We start from the raw sequence: 18,760 nt of genomic DNA on the forward strand, positions 1-18,760 counted from the left end.
CAGATTGTCAACCACAAATAGATTACTTAAGAAGCGTATTTTGTATTTCATCGCTGTCCGTGGTGATTTAGATACCAAGCTTCAAACAGAATCCAGATGGATTTTCCATTTAGTCTGAGCAACTGGTTTGTCTATGATGCACTCATATAGCACTGACGAAGGTCCCAGGACAGAAACATCTGCTAATTTTACTGCTAATATCACTTTGACCACAAAGCATTTTATGAGCATTCAAAAATAAAAATAAATTATATTTTCTGAAGTCGAAGGAGGAGCAGTGCACCAAAGCATTATGGGAATTGTAATCCAGGAAGTGTGCCCAGTGTTGATGACATCAGAGACACTGCTAAAATCTAAAACCACATCATTCTAAATCTTCTAAACGTCATTATATATTTTTTTTTGCAAAAAGGGTGAAGTGTCCCTTTAACAGTTTATTCAGTGAGCAAGACTTTTTCTGGCAAGCTTTCATAGGAAAAACTGTACAGAGACTCAGTATTTTGTCATTCTGCTTTATTGACCAGGAAAATTATACACAATCTTCAACATTCTCTCTCTCTCACACATGCATGCACACACACCCACTCCCCCCCACCCCCCCAACACACACACACACACACACACACACACACACACACACACACACACACACACACACACACACACACACACACACACACACACACACACACACACACACACACACACACACACACACACACACACACACATTGAACTTGCATTTCAGTACCTGGCACAAACGTATAGCCTAATTAGTGCAAAGTAAAGTAATCACGGCAGTGTCAGTGTTTAAGGCTCATACAAATATCTTAAAAGCTGAAGAATTTCAAAGTATAAATCCTTATTATCCTAGTTGGGCATTAGAAAGGTTCAAGTTCCCTCTTGTGGTGTAAATCCAACAGAACATTGAGATCCCTGCAGTACTGCAGGGATCTGGCATTTCTAACTCTAAACCACGGAATTGTGTTTGAACAGCTTTCAACCTGGTGTGCCTATTCACATGCCATGTTATAGGCATTATAACCATTTTATAACTAAAATGGTTCAACAATAGAAAACAAATAGCACATCAACAAGCTCACAACAGCTGCGATGGAACTCAATGATTGCATTACAGCTGCCATGAACTAACCACTGGACTAAAGATTGTTTTAGATATTCTGAATGCAAGGTAACCCTTTGATGTCACAGACAATTCTAATATATTTCAGCTTTTTGCAGCAATAGACGTGAGTCCCCAGATCGGTAAGATCTACTGCAAGTACCTGACACCAAAGCAGAGTACAGACTTCCAAGATTAAGGGGACAATTGAACGAACAGCCAAGCATCGCTATTAGGCAAATATACCAGGATGCTTTTAAGTTGCCCGAGTATTCTTTTTGTCAGTGAATTTTGCGGAGGTCCGCTCTTTCAAGTCTGCTCAAATGCAGACTTATATGGGACATGTCATTAGAATGAATGTACATGTACATATTCTATCTAGACCAGGGGTTATTTAGCACAAATGGCAAAATCTGGTAAAACACTAGTTATAAGGAGATGTATAGAGCAACTGTGGGAGTATACAGCAGCTGCATGTCTCTCAGTGCAGTGACATTCTGTGATTATTTGCCATAATCATATTAAAATTGTATCATTTTCGGCCAAATATAATGAGACTTAGCGTTGGGAGGTGCGTCAGCTAGGTCAGGAGGTAACAGGGGGTGCACACCGCAGGTTGGGAGGTGCGTCAGCTAGGTCAGGAGGTAACAGGGGTGCACACCGCACGGCCAAAAAAGGTTGGGACCTCCGACTAGACTACTAACGTGGGACGTTTGGACATATGAGTGTAAACGGCTTAGTGTATCCCAACACGTGACAACTACGAGGCCGCATTAGTGGAAAGACAGAACGTAGTCACTAATCACACACCAAGCTTCAACCTGAGAGAGCGCGAAGCAAAGAAGTGAGCAAAGAACAAAAACTATAGAGAAAACTGTGTGCTGTATATACGTAATAGTATAGTAAGTATTGAAATGCATTAGGACGGACACACCAGTTGATGCAATGTTTTATCTCTGGGACCCCCAATCTACAGAGTGAACTCCTCAGCGTTAATTTAACACTGAGTGTACAAATGTTCAATTATTACGCTCTCTGAGTTACAGACACATAAGGGCCAATTTGTCTACTGACTATCAATTAGCTGGGGGGACCCCCTGGAACCCCCTCAACAAACCCCCTGGGGGTCCCCGGACCTCACATTGAGAACCAGTGCATTAAGCGATCCCTTTAAGTAGTTTAACACATTCTGGGCGGGAACCCCTTTTGGTGTTATAACCCTTCTGGACGGGAACCCCTCTTGGGGTTCTGTACAGTATGTACAGTATTCAAAAATGTAAAATATCTGATGTGGCTTTATAAATATTTTAAGTTCTTCAGAAAACTTAGGTCAGGATTTAGCAGGCATTTTAGAATCAGCGTTACGCCAACATTGGTTAAGATCAAAGATCAACAGTGAATGTTGGTGCTGGACTGGGTGGAGGGTCTCAGCAGTGGGTGGTGTTGGTGGTCTCAGACATCTTGTCAAGGCGGGCCACCTGGCAGGTGGAGGGCGGGGTGAAGACATCCGGGTCACTGATCCCCAGCTGGATGTCGAAAAAGCGGGTGGAGGTGGAGACGCTGCTGTTCCTGACGTAGGTCTCCTGCACGGGGTAGCAGTCCTGCAGTGTGTACACCCCCACCCACGTCTCATCTGATTGGTGGAGACAGACAGAGAGAGACCGGTTGATGGTGGTGGTCGACAAGAGTGTCTCAAACAAACTAGGATACCAACTAAACAATGAATCTAGCATCTGTCGAAAGAACATTCTATTGCTAAATCACATTCTTAACATTTGTGGTCAAGAAACAACTCATCTAAATAACGAAGAATTAGAATAGGTGACCAAGATACTGTATGTGTATTGAAAACTATATACTGTAGTCTATCGAAGGACGGTGGCAAGAAGGGATAAGAAGGAGCGAGGAGTGCTAGGGGGTGAGGTGGAGTCTGAAGTGATGAGTCTTCAGACTACGGCTGAAGATTGGGAGTGACTCATGAGTCTGCAGTTCTGACTGCAGTGGGGAGATTATTCCACGGTTTGTGAACCAGGATAGAGGAGAGTCTGGGATGTGTTGTGGAGCGTTGTGCACTGTGTTTTAGGGAAGGCTCAAACTGCATTCCTGTGTTAGCTGATCGAAGTGAGAAGAAAGGGTTGAAGGGCTGGTTCCGGGCTTCCGGCCCTTTTAAGGTATTGACTATATTCACCCAGCGGACATTTTGCTCTCACGTCATGTTTGCTGGTTGGGGAAGTAATGAAACCCGTGTGGCACTTTAAAGGGTAAGACCACTTTTGTAGAGGTTTGGGTTGTGTAGTTACCATGCCATGATGAAACTCCAAATGTGGACAAGAAATCAAAAATAATTTCTCCAGTGATTAGAAATTGATAATTCAAAATATGCTCCTCATTGACTTACATTGTACGCTGAAACAGCTCTCAAAGTCACTCTTTTAGTACGTAAACAAACACAAACAAAGTTGTTTCAGACAATATAGAGCAACACCAAATCTCATGTGGTTTTCTTTTTTCATAAAAATGTTAACTTCCTGTTGATTTGTCCATTTTTATTCAGAAGAAAACCCGGACTGGATCCATAGATCCGGATCCAGATCTTCATATAGTAAAATCAACAGGAAGTTACCATTTTTATGAAGAAATAAAACCACATGAGTTTTGGTGTTGCTCTATATTGTCTGAAACAACTTTGTTTGTGTTTGTTTACGTACTAAAAGAGTGACTTTGAGAGCTGTTTCAGCGTACAATGTAAGTCAATGAGGAGCATATTTTGAATTATCAATTTCTAATCACTGGAGAAATTATTTTTGATTTCTTGTCCACATTTGGAGTTACATCATGGCAAGGTAACTACACAACCCAAACCTCTACAAAAGTGGTCTTACCCTTTAAGGATGACTTAAGTGCAAAATGACCACCGTGTGAATATTTTGAATGGGGTCCATGCCTTTGGTTGCTTTGTATTGCAGAACAATTACAGTGAAATGTGAGAAGTGACACGTACCAGTGAAAAATGGAGCTGATAATTACCAATGATTACAAATACTCTCGGTAGGGAGACTATTCCAGTGATGGGAGGCTCTAGCCTGAGCTAATGTGGTCGCGGCAGAGATTTGCGCACGCCCTGATTGGATCTCACCGATCTGTCAGTCACCCCCAGCCCTCCTCTCCCCCCTAGTGCAGCGCTACGTCACATCATTTGGAGCGACGCCCATCCGGAAGCGTTGACTCTCACTTCTAGACCAGAGTGGCCAATGCGTTCCTCCAGGCTTTCATTTTTTGCGCCAACTAAAATGAAAGCCTGGTACCGAGGCTAGGGAGGCTCTAACACACAGAAGACTGGATGGTCCTTCACACTCCCATCTGGTTGTACTAGTTGCCCCTGCCGGGAAGCCAATAGGAAGGAAGTTACAGTAGTCATAGTCTCTCAAGACAGACTGTTGACTCACTGTTTTTCCTTTATTTGCCTCAGTCTCAGATTGCAGTAGTCAAGATGTGATGTGTCAGCAGACAGACTTACGTTTACGAGCTGGTTTCCTGTCAGACCACTCCTGCACCTGGATCATGTCCCCGGGTCCGCCGATGAAGTACTGGTCCTCGAAGGTAGAGTTGTCTGGGATGTCGAAGGGGTCCCAGGCCTCCGTCAAGGCCAGCTTAGAACACTCCTTGGTCTTCTGGTCGATCTGAAACATCACCCCAGTCTGGTACAGGTAGATGTACTCAAAGGACCTGCAATCAGAAGACAAGAGTTGAACTGGATAGACAGATAGATAGCATGCTGTCAAAGTGGAGTCTTTGGGGGGGTTCCACTTAAGCCCTAATCTATCGTTCGGGTTACTGAAAATAGCCGATCTACGTTGTGGATCGACATTGTAGATCGGCTATTTTTGACAAACAAATCTACCTGTATACATTTGGGAGTCCCTTGCACAACATCTGTTCAAATGGGGGTCCGTGGTTTAAATATAAATCAATTGTGGGTGTCCTTGAAATGACAATGTTTGAGAACCACTGGTTTAGAAAGATGCAAGGTTTGATGTTTATCTGGTATCCTAGTTTCTTTGTAGAACTAAATTGTTTCCTTTGCACTCTGTTTTTGTGACCATTTACCCTGTTGTCTGTTGCCTAGGGTTCATGCTATTTACTCTGAAGAACCACATTTCTCTGGATTAGAATTAGAATGCTTTCCACAAGGTTTTGAAAGAGAGGAGAGAGGGAGCAGCTCTGAGATGGTTGGGGAGTTCATTCCAGAGTTTGGGGGCCGAAACATAGAAGGCCCTGTCCCCCCAGGTGCGGTACTTGGCCTTGTGGACCTTCAGGAGGTCCACAATAATTATAATATATTATATATGTTTTTCAGAATCAATAAAGTAGCATAAAACTCTCACGATATTCAGTTGTATCGATGTTTTCTCACACCAGAACTCGCAGTCACACATTACCTAAGCAAAGCCCTTCCATTTATAGGTTAATAGTGTGGGAAATGAAACCGGATGCATTATCACTAAGAATATCCATGTAATGTGAAAAAACATATTTAACACAAAAACGGTCAAATGTACTCACTTCAATTTAATAATGTCACCTCTTCAATAGTCATAAATGTTAAGATTTTACCAGTTTTCTTGTTTAATCTTGTGAGAATTTGAGTTTGTTCGCAATTACTCACTACAACAATGTAGTTATTACAGTAATTATTCTTACCAATTCAGCCAATGACTTGTAGCTATGACCATGATCTGCAATGTAAACTGATCAGAGTCAGCCATGATTATGCTGACCCACTTAACAACACTATTTTTAACCTCACCTTATTGCGGCAACTCATGTGTAATCTCTGCTACCCAGAGCCGGACTTACCGTTGGGTTATAATAATATATTTTTTTAAATTATAAGATTGTAAAGTATTGAAATCCAATTCAAGTGAAATGTGTGTATAGTTATTGTATTTAGTTGTATTATGGTTAAACCATTGAGAGCTTCTGCCTGCCTGCCTGCCTGCCTGCCTCTATTTTTAGGGGCCTGCAGGGGTACCCCAAAATGAAAACAAAATAGCCCAATTATTTTCCGGCCTCGCGGCGCGCGAGACCGAATTTGCTCCAGCCCCGGGGGCCCTCAGCAAGTAAATCCGGCTCTGCTGCTACCGTTCATGATTATTGCGACGGTAGGTTGCATTTACTATGAAAACTAGAGTTCTCAACACAACAGGCCTGAAACTTAAGGCCCGGGCCTACAAGGGCCCTCATCAAACCCTGTACACTCAAGACACTGACCCTTAGATCTCCATATGAAGCTAAGCTGTTCTGACATTCCATATGTTGATCTTACCTCATCAAACCAGACCTCGCCCTTTCGGGCGAGGTCTGGTCTTACTGGTCTTACTGGTCTTTGATTTACCTTAAACCTGTCATGTGACAATAAAGTTGATTCTGATTGTGATATTGGCTTGGCTCATATCGTCTCTTTCGGGTGGAAAGTTGGAAACCACATACCGGTATGTCCAAAGCTCTTAATTTTCAGGATTCCAATTGAAAAGTAGCAAAAGTAGCAGATCTACAAGCTCAAAATGCGGTGCCTGCTACTTTTGATGCTGTAGTATGAGGGCGTGAATTTACAAAGTTCAAATATGGAGATAATTCTATTAGCAACTATATGATACATACATGTATGACATCTCACACTTACAAAAAAATAGGGATTTCATTCCCATTCATTTCATTGAATGGGTCACGCAGTATTTCAGCAGGTTACGTGGGACAGAAATGATCGATTATAAAAGGGATAAAGTCACCATACTAGAGCCATCATGTGCCAAAGCAAGCAGTCACAGTGAATTAACCTTTGGAAATGAACTCATGACTACTGAACAAACAGCTCTCTGCATCCAAATGTAAATGTTGTTTCATATAGGCTATAGGCTAGTACACTTTTTCATTTCAAGAACTTATTAACCTGCAGACCCCCATTTAAAAAGATATGCCAAGGACCCCCCATAAGAGAAGATTTGTATGGCTCTAGCAGTGGTTTTAAACCATTTTAATTTCAAGGACCCCCACTGTCCCTAGTTTGACATGCATCAGGCTACGGACCTCCATTTAATGGCATTTCTATCTCTGGGACCCCAATGTATTGTAAAATCAACGTTAATTTAACTCGAGTGCACAATTCTCCATCTGAGTTACAGAGCCATAAGGGTCCATTTGGTTCCTGCTCAACCTAACTTTAAACACACACAGTGGGGGCAATAATAAACCTCTAGTAGTAAATAGTAAACCTCTCCATCAAACAGGGACAGGTCCCCCTAGATTTCAAACTGGCCAAAGTAACCCCCCTGCACAAGAAAGGGAGTAAATTAGACCCCGGCAACTACCGCCCTATTTCTATTCTAAGCTCCATCTCGAAAGTGAGGGAAAAAATAGTCTATGAACAGGTTGAAAAGTATCTTGCCACTAATAAATTATTGTACGAGTTCCAATCTGGCTTCAGAACATCCCACTCCACTGACACATGCCTTCTCTATTTGAGCGACCACATCAAACAAGAGGTGGACGCTGGCAAATACTGCGGCATGGTCATGCTGGACCTCCAAAAGGCTTTTGACACAGTGAACCACTCCATACTGGTTAACAAGCTAAAAGCAATTGGTTTCGATAGCACATCAGTGAGCTGGATGCAATCCTACCTGGAGGGGAGAGCAAAGATGGTGGAAGTGAACGGAACACTGTCCCCCCCCCCTCCCAGTGAGCTGTGGCGTTCCACAAGGAAGCATACTAGGGCCTCTACTGTTCCTAATATATGTTAACGACATGACTTCAGCTTGTGTCTGCAACTTGTTCCTGTTCGCAGATGACTCGGCACTGCTGGTCTCGGACAGGGACAAACTGCAGGTTGAAAATGCCCTCAGCTCTGAACTCGGTAGAATCTGCACCTGGCTCGCTGATAACAAACTATCTTTACACCTGGGGAAAACTGAATCCATTCTCTTTGGATCTAATAGTAATCTCAGCAAGGCAAATGGCTTCTTGGTTAGAGTGGGTGACAATGTTATCACACGTAAAGATGAAATTACCTACCTAGGTTCCATCCTGGAGGCTAATCTTTCCGGTGATAAAATGGCCACCAACGTAATCAAAAAGGTCAACCAAAGAACAAGATTCCTTTACAGGATCTCCTCACTGGTCGACAAAAACACCTTGAAGACCTTAACAGGAGCCCTTGTACAAGGCTTCTTTGACTATGCATGCACCTCCTGGTACCACAGCACCTCAAAGGCCCTCAAAACTAGGCTCCAGACCTCCCAAAACAAACTGGTCAGGCTCCTACTTGGCCTCACCCCCCGAACCCACCTCACCCCTGCCCACTTTGACAGACTGGCATGGCTTAGGGTCGGCGACAGAGTACAGCATCTTGCAATGGGTCTGGTCCACAAGATTCGATACTCCACCACGATACCCATGTACCTGTGTAGATACTTCCTTAATGTTAACAAAGTCCACACCCACAACACCAGAGGGAGTGCAACGAATCATGTTCAACCCAGATTCGGCACAAACAAGGGACTAAATTCTTTTTGCTCCTATGCCACCAAAATGTGGAACGCCCTACCAACAGTCATTAAGACATGCGAATCCCTTGACTCCTTCAAAACCGCTCTCAAAGGGCACCTACGGATGGCTGCAATTCGAAACTGGCCCCCGTAAAATCTGAATCCCCCCCACCGCCCCCCCCTTTTTCCCCTCACTGTATATGTTTCTTTTCCCTTTTTACCTCCATTATGATGAATTCCTGTACTGTTCTTTGTCTATATAGAAGTGTCTATTTGTACGTCTCTAAATGTTTTGATAAATTGAACATGGTGGACCCTGTTGTAAACAAGTGTAATGCTTAATTGGGTCGTCCACTCACAGTTAACAGCCTTTGTATTGAGTTTGTGCTTGAAATGTACTATAATTCTGCAAACTCTTTGATAGATCATTTTGAGTTATGGTAGATCTGCTATTTTGGTATTTTTGTGGACTTGTGTCAATGTTTCCTTTTGGCCCAGACTGTGTTCTCCTTATCCTATTTATGTCATGTCACCATCCACAGGCCTAATCATCTCAGCCCTATATTATCCTTTATATTATTATATTATGGATTGCCTGACGCCAAGTTAAGATTTACTGTCTGTCCCCAGTCAAAAGTTAGCTCGTATACTGAGAGGTCTGTTTTGATAGAACACTGCATGTATTTGACCTTGGTGGCTAGTGAGAAAGTAGATAGGAGCATTTCTCTCTGGTAAGAGTTTACAGCTAGCCGGGAAAGAAATGTTATCTTCAGGTTGCCATGGCAACGCCAGCCTCAGTGCTTTCCCGGTCTATGGCTCTCGACGGAACTAAGGAAGCTGTCCCGATATCAGTCTCATCAGCCATGTGCTGGTCCAATGAGCGCTCGACACCCAGTGCCAGCGTGGCATAGTGGAAATTAACTGTGTATTCAGCCAATGAAATGTGTATCAACAATTGACGTATTCTACAGTATTAATGGCGGTGAAATGAATTGTTCGTGAGAGACTACCCTGTGCCTGCTTGTGGTACAGGGGAGAGTTATTTGGCTGTATGTGAGTATCATTCTGTCTCTCAGATCTGGAAAATGAATTAACTAAAACCACAATCATTCTTCTGGTGGACTCATCTTTTTAATTGGCTACGTAAGGTATTTTTCTAAAAGAGTATTTCCTGCTTAAAGCTAATTGTTAACCTGTTGTGGTGCTGAGTATTCATCAGTACTTTTAAATACTTTCTTAGAAGTATTTTTTATAGTTATAGCCCTGTGTAGCTCAGTAATTCAGTATTATACAGTCCTTTATATCTTTGGTGAATCATTAATTGTCCCTTCTGCATTTTATATGCAACTAATGGGTTTTATCTTAATTATAAATCCATCACTCTTAATAAAATTTTCAATCAATCAATCAATCAAAATAAGCATTTGAAAGACCCAAAATGTTTACATCTTGAGTGTTCATTTAAACACAGATGGAACCTTGAAACTCACAGATGTCTTGATTTCTTTCTTTCAATGTAAAGCTCTATATTATGATAGTATAGTCACCGCTACGGTAACAGGTACGGTCGCCCCTTTTCCAACTCGCCCCCGCGAAAAGTGAAGAACGGTCGCCCTGGAATTTCGAAAAGTGAAGAACGGTCGCCCCAAAGCCGTGAATAGCTCGCCCCCAAAGCGTGGATATCTCGCCCCAAAGCGTGGATATCTTGCCCCATGTATATTAGAACATTTAGAACCTGTACTCCATGTTTATTTTATCTTATTTCTCAGATTAGAACATTTAGAACCAGTTTGTTGTTGTTGTTGGTCAACTGATGCACTCCATCCGTGTGCATTCCTACAGTTAATCTGTTGTTGTAGTAACGACCCACCACACTCAAACAAAAGGGGTTGACGACCCCCCATTGGGACCCCTCCACTCTCACTATAGCTAGACACTTTACCTCCTCCTCTCTGTCTAGCCCCCAAAAGTACAGGTAAAAATATCAAAGTACAGGGAAAAATATAGTACAGGTAAAAATCTCTATCTCTCTCTCTCTCTGTGTGTGTTTAAAAGTACATGTAAAAATCTCTCTCGCTCTGTTTAAAAGCACAGGTAAAAATCTATCTCTCTCTGTTGTTACCTAGAAAATATAACGGTTTTACGGGGCGACTTGTCCACACTTTTGGGGCGACTTCGCCAGAGATTTTAGGGCGACTTCGCCGGGCTTTGGGGCGACCGTTCTTCGCAGTCGGGGCGACCATTCTTCGCGGGTTGGGGCGAGTTGGAATTGGGGCGAGCAGTTTTGTATTCTCTGATAGCAACCATCTCCTGATTGGATGACATCTTGTAACACACCTGAAATATGTATGTTCTGGTTACTAAAGAGCTGGAGAGATGGGGAGGCCCTTGCTCTGATCCAAAGCTCTATGCCTTAATGCAACGGCAGCAAAGGGCATTAGGGCTATGGACCAGAGCTAAGGAGGCCCCTGTTACTGAACAAACGCTATACTGTAGAGTAGACCCTATAAGAATATAGAGCTTATAAAATCCTTTTTTATCACCAAAAATAAATACATTACTTTGTATTACGACTCGTATAGTATAGTGATGTTTTGCACATTATTGTGTTATTGTTTGTCTTTAATGTCTGTGAATTGAATACCCAGGACCTCAATGGAAATAATAGGCTTGTTTGGGTTATCCTTTAGCTAGCATATCTTTTGTAGGCCTATAAATCTGCACCACTGGCTTTTTCTAATTAAGTTTTCAATCAACCAATCAATCAATCACTTACAATAGTTTTAAATGAACAATATAGTGTTGTTGTTAGGCTATTATTATCATCATCATCATCACCATATCATCATTATTATTATTATTGCTATTCTATTCTTTACCTCTGGCAGGGTGTGTGTTTCTTGTGCTGCTCCAGAAGTCTGAGCCTCTGGTTCTGGGCGTCGTAGGACAGGTCGGAGCGGGTGTTCCTCCCGGTGCCGTGGTCGTACTGGACCGACCTTCCCTCCCACTGCAGGGGGGCCGTGCACGGCCCTGCCCCGCTCCACGTCCACGGTGGTCCCATGGATGATGATGCAGGGGAAGGCAGCACGCACGCCGCGGAGAACAACAACAACAGCAGCACGACCCGGAGCAGCATGACGATTATTTATGGTAATAATACTATAGCGTGTTGAAAATGAAATGGAGCGTGTCTGTCTGTCGCTGCTGATTCGCACGGTTCGGTGGTCCTGGACTCCTGGTCCAGTCAGTGAACTGACGGCCTTTTGTTGACGGGAAAGAAAGCTGCGTAATTTGCGTAAAAAAAGCGCAACACGCGCAGTCGCGTCACTATAGCCCTGATATCCAATGGCACACGGCTCCGATAATATGAAGTGGGGGAAGATTGGTGTAGTTTTGGCAAATATTTTGTTTGTGTATGAAGAATTTAGCATACAGAATAATACAATTTAAAACAAATTCAAGTGGACCATTGGAACTTGCTCCTCTCAGGTCATTGGTCCTGTAAAAGAACAAAAACATAATAATGAAAAACTGCTACAGCTATTTAATTGAATCATTATTTACAGAACCTTGATATCATTGTTATTATTGTATGTTATTGTATTGTATTGTCTTTGTTTATTTGTCCCGTTTGTTTATTTTCTGTTCTTCGATTGTTTGTGCTGTGTTTTTCTACCTGAATTGTTTGTAATATTTCTCAATTAAAAAAAGGCTCCGATAATATCAGCTGGTCATCATCAATATTAATAATAAAGATATTGTTTGCTGTGTCTAGCACAATAGGCTATAGCACAAGGTTACAGAGTGTTTTTGTTACAAGAAGATAAAATTGACATTAATAGGCCTAGTAGTAGGCCTATGCAATAATGGAAGAGGTCAAATTAAAAAATAGCCAAATAAAAATAAAACAAATAATTGGTGGTTATTTGCCTCACTCATGTGCTGTAATTGTAATGTGATGTGAATATTTGTGTTTTGATTGATTATTTATTAACAGTATGCAGAATGGGTACATTTCAAAAGAAAGTCAATAAAAAAAACGTTACTGTGGACGGAACCATGATAAAGCATTAGACTTGTTGACTAGGGTCCACAATTTTTAATTCATTTAGAGACGTACAACGGTACAAATATACTATGTTCCATTAATAATATCAAATAATGTTATTCCTAGTGTTCTGCTATCCTGCACAGGTGCATGAGTTTATAATAATGTTATTTCTAGTGTTCCGCTATCCTGCACAGGTGCATGTGTTTATAATAATGTTATTTCTACTTTCTAGTGTTCCGCTATCCTGCACAGGTGCATGTGTTTTGCATCTCCACCACAAGAGGGCAGCATAGAGTATATAAGGGGGAGGGCAGGCGTCCTCCTCGGCGCCTTGGAAGGACGTCACGCACAGCACGGGTTTATGACGCATGTCACGCATCAGACTATCCAACATGGCGTCCAAACAGCATGGGAAGAAGACGACTGGAGCCCCTGCTTCTCATAAAGAAGAAATGGAACCGAACACAGATTTAAACATGTTGATGTTTGATTCCAGTGATGATGATGGCGCTCCGGACGAGGTAACGTTCGAAGACTCCAAGGCCACGGCGCTGCAGAGCATGAGAGACGCCCTGCAAGCTGCCAACAGGTATATTATTTATTATAGCCTAATTCATATTTACAGTACACAATAATATTAGTATACGCAATAATGCACTGGTTCCCAACCGTTTTAATTTCAAGGACCTCGATTTGATAGTTTTATTTCTGGCACCCAAAGTAAACTCCCCAGTTAATTTAACTCTGTGTACATACGATATGGAACCATTGTGCAATTTGTGCCATTGATTGATAATTCTATTCAGTTAGTAGAAGCCCAATCTGATTGTATTGAACAACATTTAACATTCTGCAAATGAAACAAAACAAACGTGATCTCTTCGTGTTGACAGAGAAAAAGAACGACTGAAAGAAAAGAGAAGAAGGAAACATGAGTTGTTTCAAGAACAGAAGGTAATGTGTGACAATGTTTTGAGGTTGTGTATGCACTGTGTTATTATAGTTGTACTGTTAACAAAATACTTGGATAAAGAGACAGGAGTCGTTTCAAGAACGAGTGTGAGTGATTATGGTAGTGTGTGTTGCACTGATCCAGGTTATGTGGTCTCTTGTCTCTACAGAAACGCAGACTGCTGCCTGCCGAAGTTCTAGAGGAGATCGGTGCGCCTTCTTCAAAGTACGTTCAGTCAGACTGTGTCGTTCACTTAAGCAATATTACACTCGAGGGTGTGGGTTAACGTGATTATTGCCACGACAGGGATGCGGTAAGGAAGGAACGAGACTTCGTCTCGTTCCTTCCTTACCGCATTCCTTACCGCATCCCTGTCGTGGCAATAATCACGTTAACCCACACCCTCGAGTGTAATATTGCAATTATACCACAGTTACCCTTAAAACTAAGAGAATCGCTGAAATAAATATTTTTTTTAATGACAGATGTAGTCACTACGACCACAAATGTCCCAAGAAACTAGCTAGCCTAGCCACCGAGTTTGCTAGCGCTCTGGGAGAACAGAGCAGTTGAATTCTTTGTTTTGATTAGGTGGTGAATGGTGCTGGTTTAACCCACGGCTAGAAGGCTGTTTCAACCAATCAGATTGCTTCCTCGAAACGACCTGTGGTATAATAGTGGATCTATCACTCTGTCTCTCCATCATTAAAAACATGTCTGCTGTCGTTTCTATAGGAAACCGGAGGTGCCAGGAGATAAAGGTAAAACAAAAAAAGACTCTTCCCTTAACTTTCATTTATACTACACAATTGCGAAAGGGTGTTAACTTGTTTGCCAAAGAACTGATCTACAAACTAACAACACATCATAAAGTGATGTGAAGCTTGTAGATCTGTTCAAACGACAGCCATACTCAGTGATGTAAATAGGTTTTCAATGTAATGGGTCCCGGGATGCACAGGTGGTCATTCAAGTGAGTCCCAAAAAATTCTTATGAGTCCCAAAAAAAATCACACCTGTGTGAAGTGAGTGGTGCAACTCCGTGTGGGGGTTCGCGGGGGGGGATGTTCCAGACCCCCAGGAACACGCCCAGGGGGCCGGGCCGGTTCCGGCGTACCGCGTCGCGTCCGAAACGGTTGAGAATGACAGAGTTACCGTGTGGCGGCCCCTCTACTGTACTGTAATGTACTGGCACCCCCGAAAGCATACAGTTAATACGTGCGTGTGTGTTTGTGTGTGCATTAGGTTGCGCACAGATGGTGAAAAACAACCATGCTGTTTTCGTGCTCATACCCAGACACCCAGACACCCAGCCACCCACCCACACACATAGCTCCGTAAGGGAGTGGTTGCACCACTCAAAAATAATAATAATAAAACATGTTTTATTTTATTTTATAAAAAAATATATATAAACATATCAAATAGGCCTATACAGTATATTTTTAATGTAGGCTAGTAGTATTAGCAAGCACAACTCAGTAAGAAATACTAATAGTGGGCAACAGTGGATTTAACAGAGCTTAAACCAAAAGTTGTTTGCAGTTGCAATTATTATACTTAGTCAAAATATCAGCGTGTGTTACACAATGTGTGTTTCCCATTGAATCGGGTCTGCTTGTCACGCTAAAACATGTTCCCCTAAATATTTCTGTCGGAGGCAGCGCCGTTTAGTTGAGAGAGTTGCGACATCTCCGTTCACTGCTTATTCGTGGGGCTGCATGCGTCACTGATCACTCTATTGTCGTCACTCTCTGTCTCTAAACAGCTCTAGTCTAGAGGCTGCGCTGAGTGCGCTCAGTCAGAGCCAACATGGCGGCGCACAGCGCGCTGTGTTGACAGTGTTGTTACAGACTAGTGGTTCTACAAGAACGATTCCTACGTGGATTTTATTTTTTATAACATAGGATGAGGTCGGATGCGGGCATGCAAAATGATCGTGTCCCTAGATTATTGTTTTACCGCATTTTCCCCCCCGCGATTTTTTCTTCTTCACGTGGATTATTATTACTGTGCTGAGTACCTCCGCTCAACCTCTGCGTCCAAGGGACGCAAAGGTTGAGCGGAGGTTGCGGCCCAAAACTATAAAGTGCGTTTTGGGACGCAAAACGCACCCTATTTACATCACTGCATACTATATTGTGTGTACTTGTTAATGAAGTTAAATTATAAACCATTCTATTGTCACCCAGTTGAAGAGGAACGTTCCCCAGAGGATAATGAAGCCGACGGCACGGTGGAGGAAGAGGGCACGAAGAAAACCAAACGGACGTACAACCGCACGTACGTAATCCATTGGACTATGGTGTGCCTGAAGCCCCAAGCAATACCCTTCATTGACAGCCCATTCATGAAATAGAAGAGTCCTATCTGATTGTATTAAAGGGCGATAAAATCATCAATGTTGCACCTGTACAGACCGCGTGGATTAGGGAACGGCCCATAGATCAGAAGTCCCGTTAGTCCGAACATGCATTAAGGTTGGCGACTGCTCCCGTGCTTGGGTTATGTTTAGGTTAGGGTTAGAGATAGAGGGATAGTAATTTCGGAACAATGAACCTTCTGACTAATGACACGGCACTGTGGATGATCCACCGTCCACTCAACGGGCTGCATATCATCTCTGTCAAGTGGAAACCTCATGTCAAAATGTTACTTTTCACAAAAGTAGCAGATCGTCAAGCTCGAATCATGTCACTTTTCGCTGCGCTTCAAGCTTGTAGATCTGCTACTTTTGATGCTTTTGTGTGATCATATTAGAACATTAACTTACGAAAAACCCCCACAAAGTTAGAATATGGAGATAAGGGGTTTCTGCCTGAAAATGCATAACCGTTTGGAAATTGCACACATAGCTGTTGAGTGATTTACGAGCGCTTCCAAACTAACGGGTTAAAAAGAGTTTCTCATGAAAACTGCAGATCTTTTTAAAAACAAAGTCCTGACAGAGACAGAGGATAACCCAAGCTGTCCATACACTGGTGCAATATTGGCAGGTTAATCGCCATTTAAGATAGGCTTAACATGTAACTTGAAAAGTATCAGGTGTGTACATGAGCTGACCTGCAGACATGTTTGCTTCAGTGTGAAGGGCAGCTACACGGTGAGCACCAAGAGGCCTCCACCCATGTCTTCCTCCCAGCAGCAGAGTGCCGTGGACTTCCTGCAGAACCGCATGTACGGATCCAAAACCAACAGAACCACATGTAAGAGCATACTGCATATACTGTACACTGAATGGATCTAGGAACAGAACCAACACTGATGATCATACATACTACTCATTTGAATCCTGAAAAGTAACAGTTTTGGACATGAGTCTTCCACGTTCCACCTGACTGTGAACACACAGTAGGAAGGAAGTAGTTAAAAACAGGAATAAATCACTTCCATGTTGATTGATTCCATTTCTTCACATTAAAACTGTGCCATATTTCCGTCATCTTGTCATTACAGCCAATGAGCTTCTCTCACTTGGGGTCAAGAGAGGTGAGAGTAACATAAACGCCATGCAGTTCATCAACAAGGACTGGGGTGAGAACACACACACACACACACGGTGTTAAACATGTTTTAGGCTGACGTTGCCTTTAGGGAGTAACCTGAACTTTGTTCTGACAGCCACATCTGTTCCAAATCTTGTATTTACAACCTATCAGATTGGATATATCAACATATATGCATTGTTCCCTGCGGTATCGATGTAAAGGCAACATACAGTAGGCATGACGACGACTACTAAAGGGTCTTGCAAACGGGGAGCGAGGAACGCACATGTTGACTGGATCAACGACAGGTCTGCTACAGTCGCGGTCTGGTGAGTCGCGGGCGTGTGCACGAAACGAGCACGCGTGCAACAAATTCACGGGCCGCGCTCGCGTAAATATGCTTGCGTTGTCGCACCGCAACTTCTCCGAGCAAAAACGCAGGTCTCATTGAAAATGAACTATAGGCGTGTTTTATCGCAGTACCCGAAAATCCATTTTCGTGTACTGCATCGTCTATTCCTCGCTCAAATGTTTTCAAAAACCTTTGAGAGCATTATTTAGCTGTAAATGACATTGTGTGCGTTTACATGGCTGTCATGTTGGAAACGGCAGTAAATCAGCGGGGCACAGCAGGTGCTCCGAGTCTGTTATCAATAACACACCGCTGAATTCTGTGATTGACCAATCAGAATCAAGCATTCAACCAAGCCGTGTAATAATTTGTTGTGCAGTTTTCACTAGGAATGTGATTCACAAAAGTTTGATACAACTCTTTCTAAATTGCACATGGGTCGTTATTAGTTTGTATTTAATGCTGCCACAATGTCAAGAGGAAGCAGAACAAAATACTCTGGTACGCGCGACATACACTAACAAGCTATACCTTTAAACCGTTTCTAATGTCGACTGTGACCTCTCTTCCAGACTACAAGCACAAAGCCAACGCAGAGAAGTTCAAGAAAAGGTGGCTCCACAAACAGAAGCTCCAATCAAGCTGATTGAAATCATCACCCGTTCCACCTTAACCGGCGCTATCAGATCTGTAAAGAGCAGTTCATTACACCGGTTCCACCATAACCAGCACTATCAGATCTGTAAAGAGCAGTTCATAGCTCAAACGGCACGAGCTTTACTGCTTTAGATGGGACGGATGGATGACTGCTGCGTTCCAATGTCGGCTTAATCCATGGACTGTAAATGTGTAAAATTTCACCAACTTCAACCTGTAAAGCTTAAATGGGTTTTTCACTGTAAAACACTCCTGGGATCATTTTGATGTCTACTCTGGCTTTTGTGTGCAATGACAGTTTAAGTTGCTTGACTCAATATTTAGATATTCTTGACAACTCATATTATCCCATTCAACTTAAAAGTGACCACAGAATTGTTTAAGTGAAATTACATGGACCCAAATTAGCAGACCTACAAGCTCACAAAGCGTCACACTAGGACATGTGAGCTTGGGAAAAGGATGCGGCTATTATAGAGCCCTGGCCTGGGCAACTCCAGTCTACAGGATTTAATTTGTTGATTTAAAACCGGGAAAACATTTGTCAGATTTTAGCATTGGCTATTAAATCGTGAAAGTGTGCAAAATCATTG

The 18,760-nt window shown here is 42.6% G+C and overlaps 2 protein-coding genes across 2 annotated transcripts; one reads left to right on the plus strand and one right to left on the minus strand.

Annotated features, from left to right (window-relative positions):
* Positions 1 to 670: 670 nt before the first annotated feature.
* epdr1 (ependymin related 1) lies at positions 671 to 11,917 on the minus strand. Its single transcript, XM_079530399.1, has 3 exons — positions 11,547 to 11,917; positions 4,641 to 4,849; positions 671 to 2,756 (listed from the first exon to the last, which is right to left on the minus strand). The coding sequence occupies exons 1-3, from the start codon at positions 11,801 to 11,803 to the stop codon at positions 2,551 to 2,553; spliced, it is 672 nt and encodes a 223-aa protein (XP_079386525.1). The 5' UTR covers positions 11,804 to 11,917; the 3' UTR covers positions 671 to 2,550.
* Positions 11,918 to 13,031: 1,114 nt separating this feature from the next.
* nol7 (nucleolar protein 7) lies at positions 13,032 to 18,430 on the plus strand. Its single transcript, XM_079530394.1, has 8 exons — positions 13,032 to 13,307; positions 13,612 to 13,672; positions 13,840 to 13,895; positions 14,406 to 14,431; positions 15,863 to 15,953; positions 16,755 to 16,876; positions 17,127 to 17,204; positions 18,083 to 18,430. Exons 1-8 carry the CDS (start codon positions 13,087 to 13,089, stop codon positions 18,154 to 18,156), a joined length of 729 nt encoding a protein of 242 aa, XP_079386520.1. The 5' UTR covers positions 13,032 to 13,086; the 3' UTR covers positions 18,157 to 18,430.
* The last annotated feature ends 330 nt before the right edge of the window (positions 18,431 to 18,760 follow it).

The sequence above is a fragment of the Electrona antarctica genome, assembly GCF_951216825.1.
Source record: "Electrona antarctica genome assembly, chromosome: 19".
NCBI classification, from domain to species: domain Eukaryota; kingdom Metazoa; phylum Chordata; class Actinopteri; order Myctophiformes; family Myctophidae; genus Electrona; species Electrona antarctica.

Excerpts from the sequence above, each read along its gene's own strand:
- epdr1 (XM_079530399.1), bottom strand. The coding sequence starts at position 11,803 with ATGCTGCTCCGGGTCGTGCTGCTGTTGTTGTTGTTCTCCGCGGCGTGC. Across the intron at positions 4,850-11,546 it reads AAACACACACCCTGCCAGAG|GTCCTTTGAGTACATCTACC; the intron begins GTAAAGAATAGA and ends TTCTGATTGCAG. Across the intron at positions 2,757-4,640 it reads CAGGAAACCAGCTCGTAAAC|ATGAGACGTGGGTGGGGGTG; the intron begins GTAAGTCTGTCT and ends TCCACCAATCAG.
- nol7 (XM_079530394.1), top strand. The coding sequence starts at position 13,087 with ATGTCACGCATCAGACTATCCAACATGGCGTCCAAACAGCATGGGAAG. Across the intron at positions 13,896-14,405 it reads ATCGGTGCGCCTTCTTCAAA|GAAACCGGAGGTGCCAGGAG; the intron begins GTACGTTCAGTC and ends TCGTTTCTATAG. Across the intron at positions 16,877-17,126 it reads CAAAACCAACAGAACCACAT|CCAATGAGCTTCTCTCACTT; the intron begins GTAAGAGCATAC and ends TTGTCATTACAG.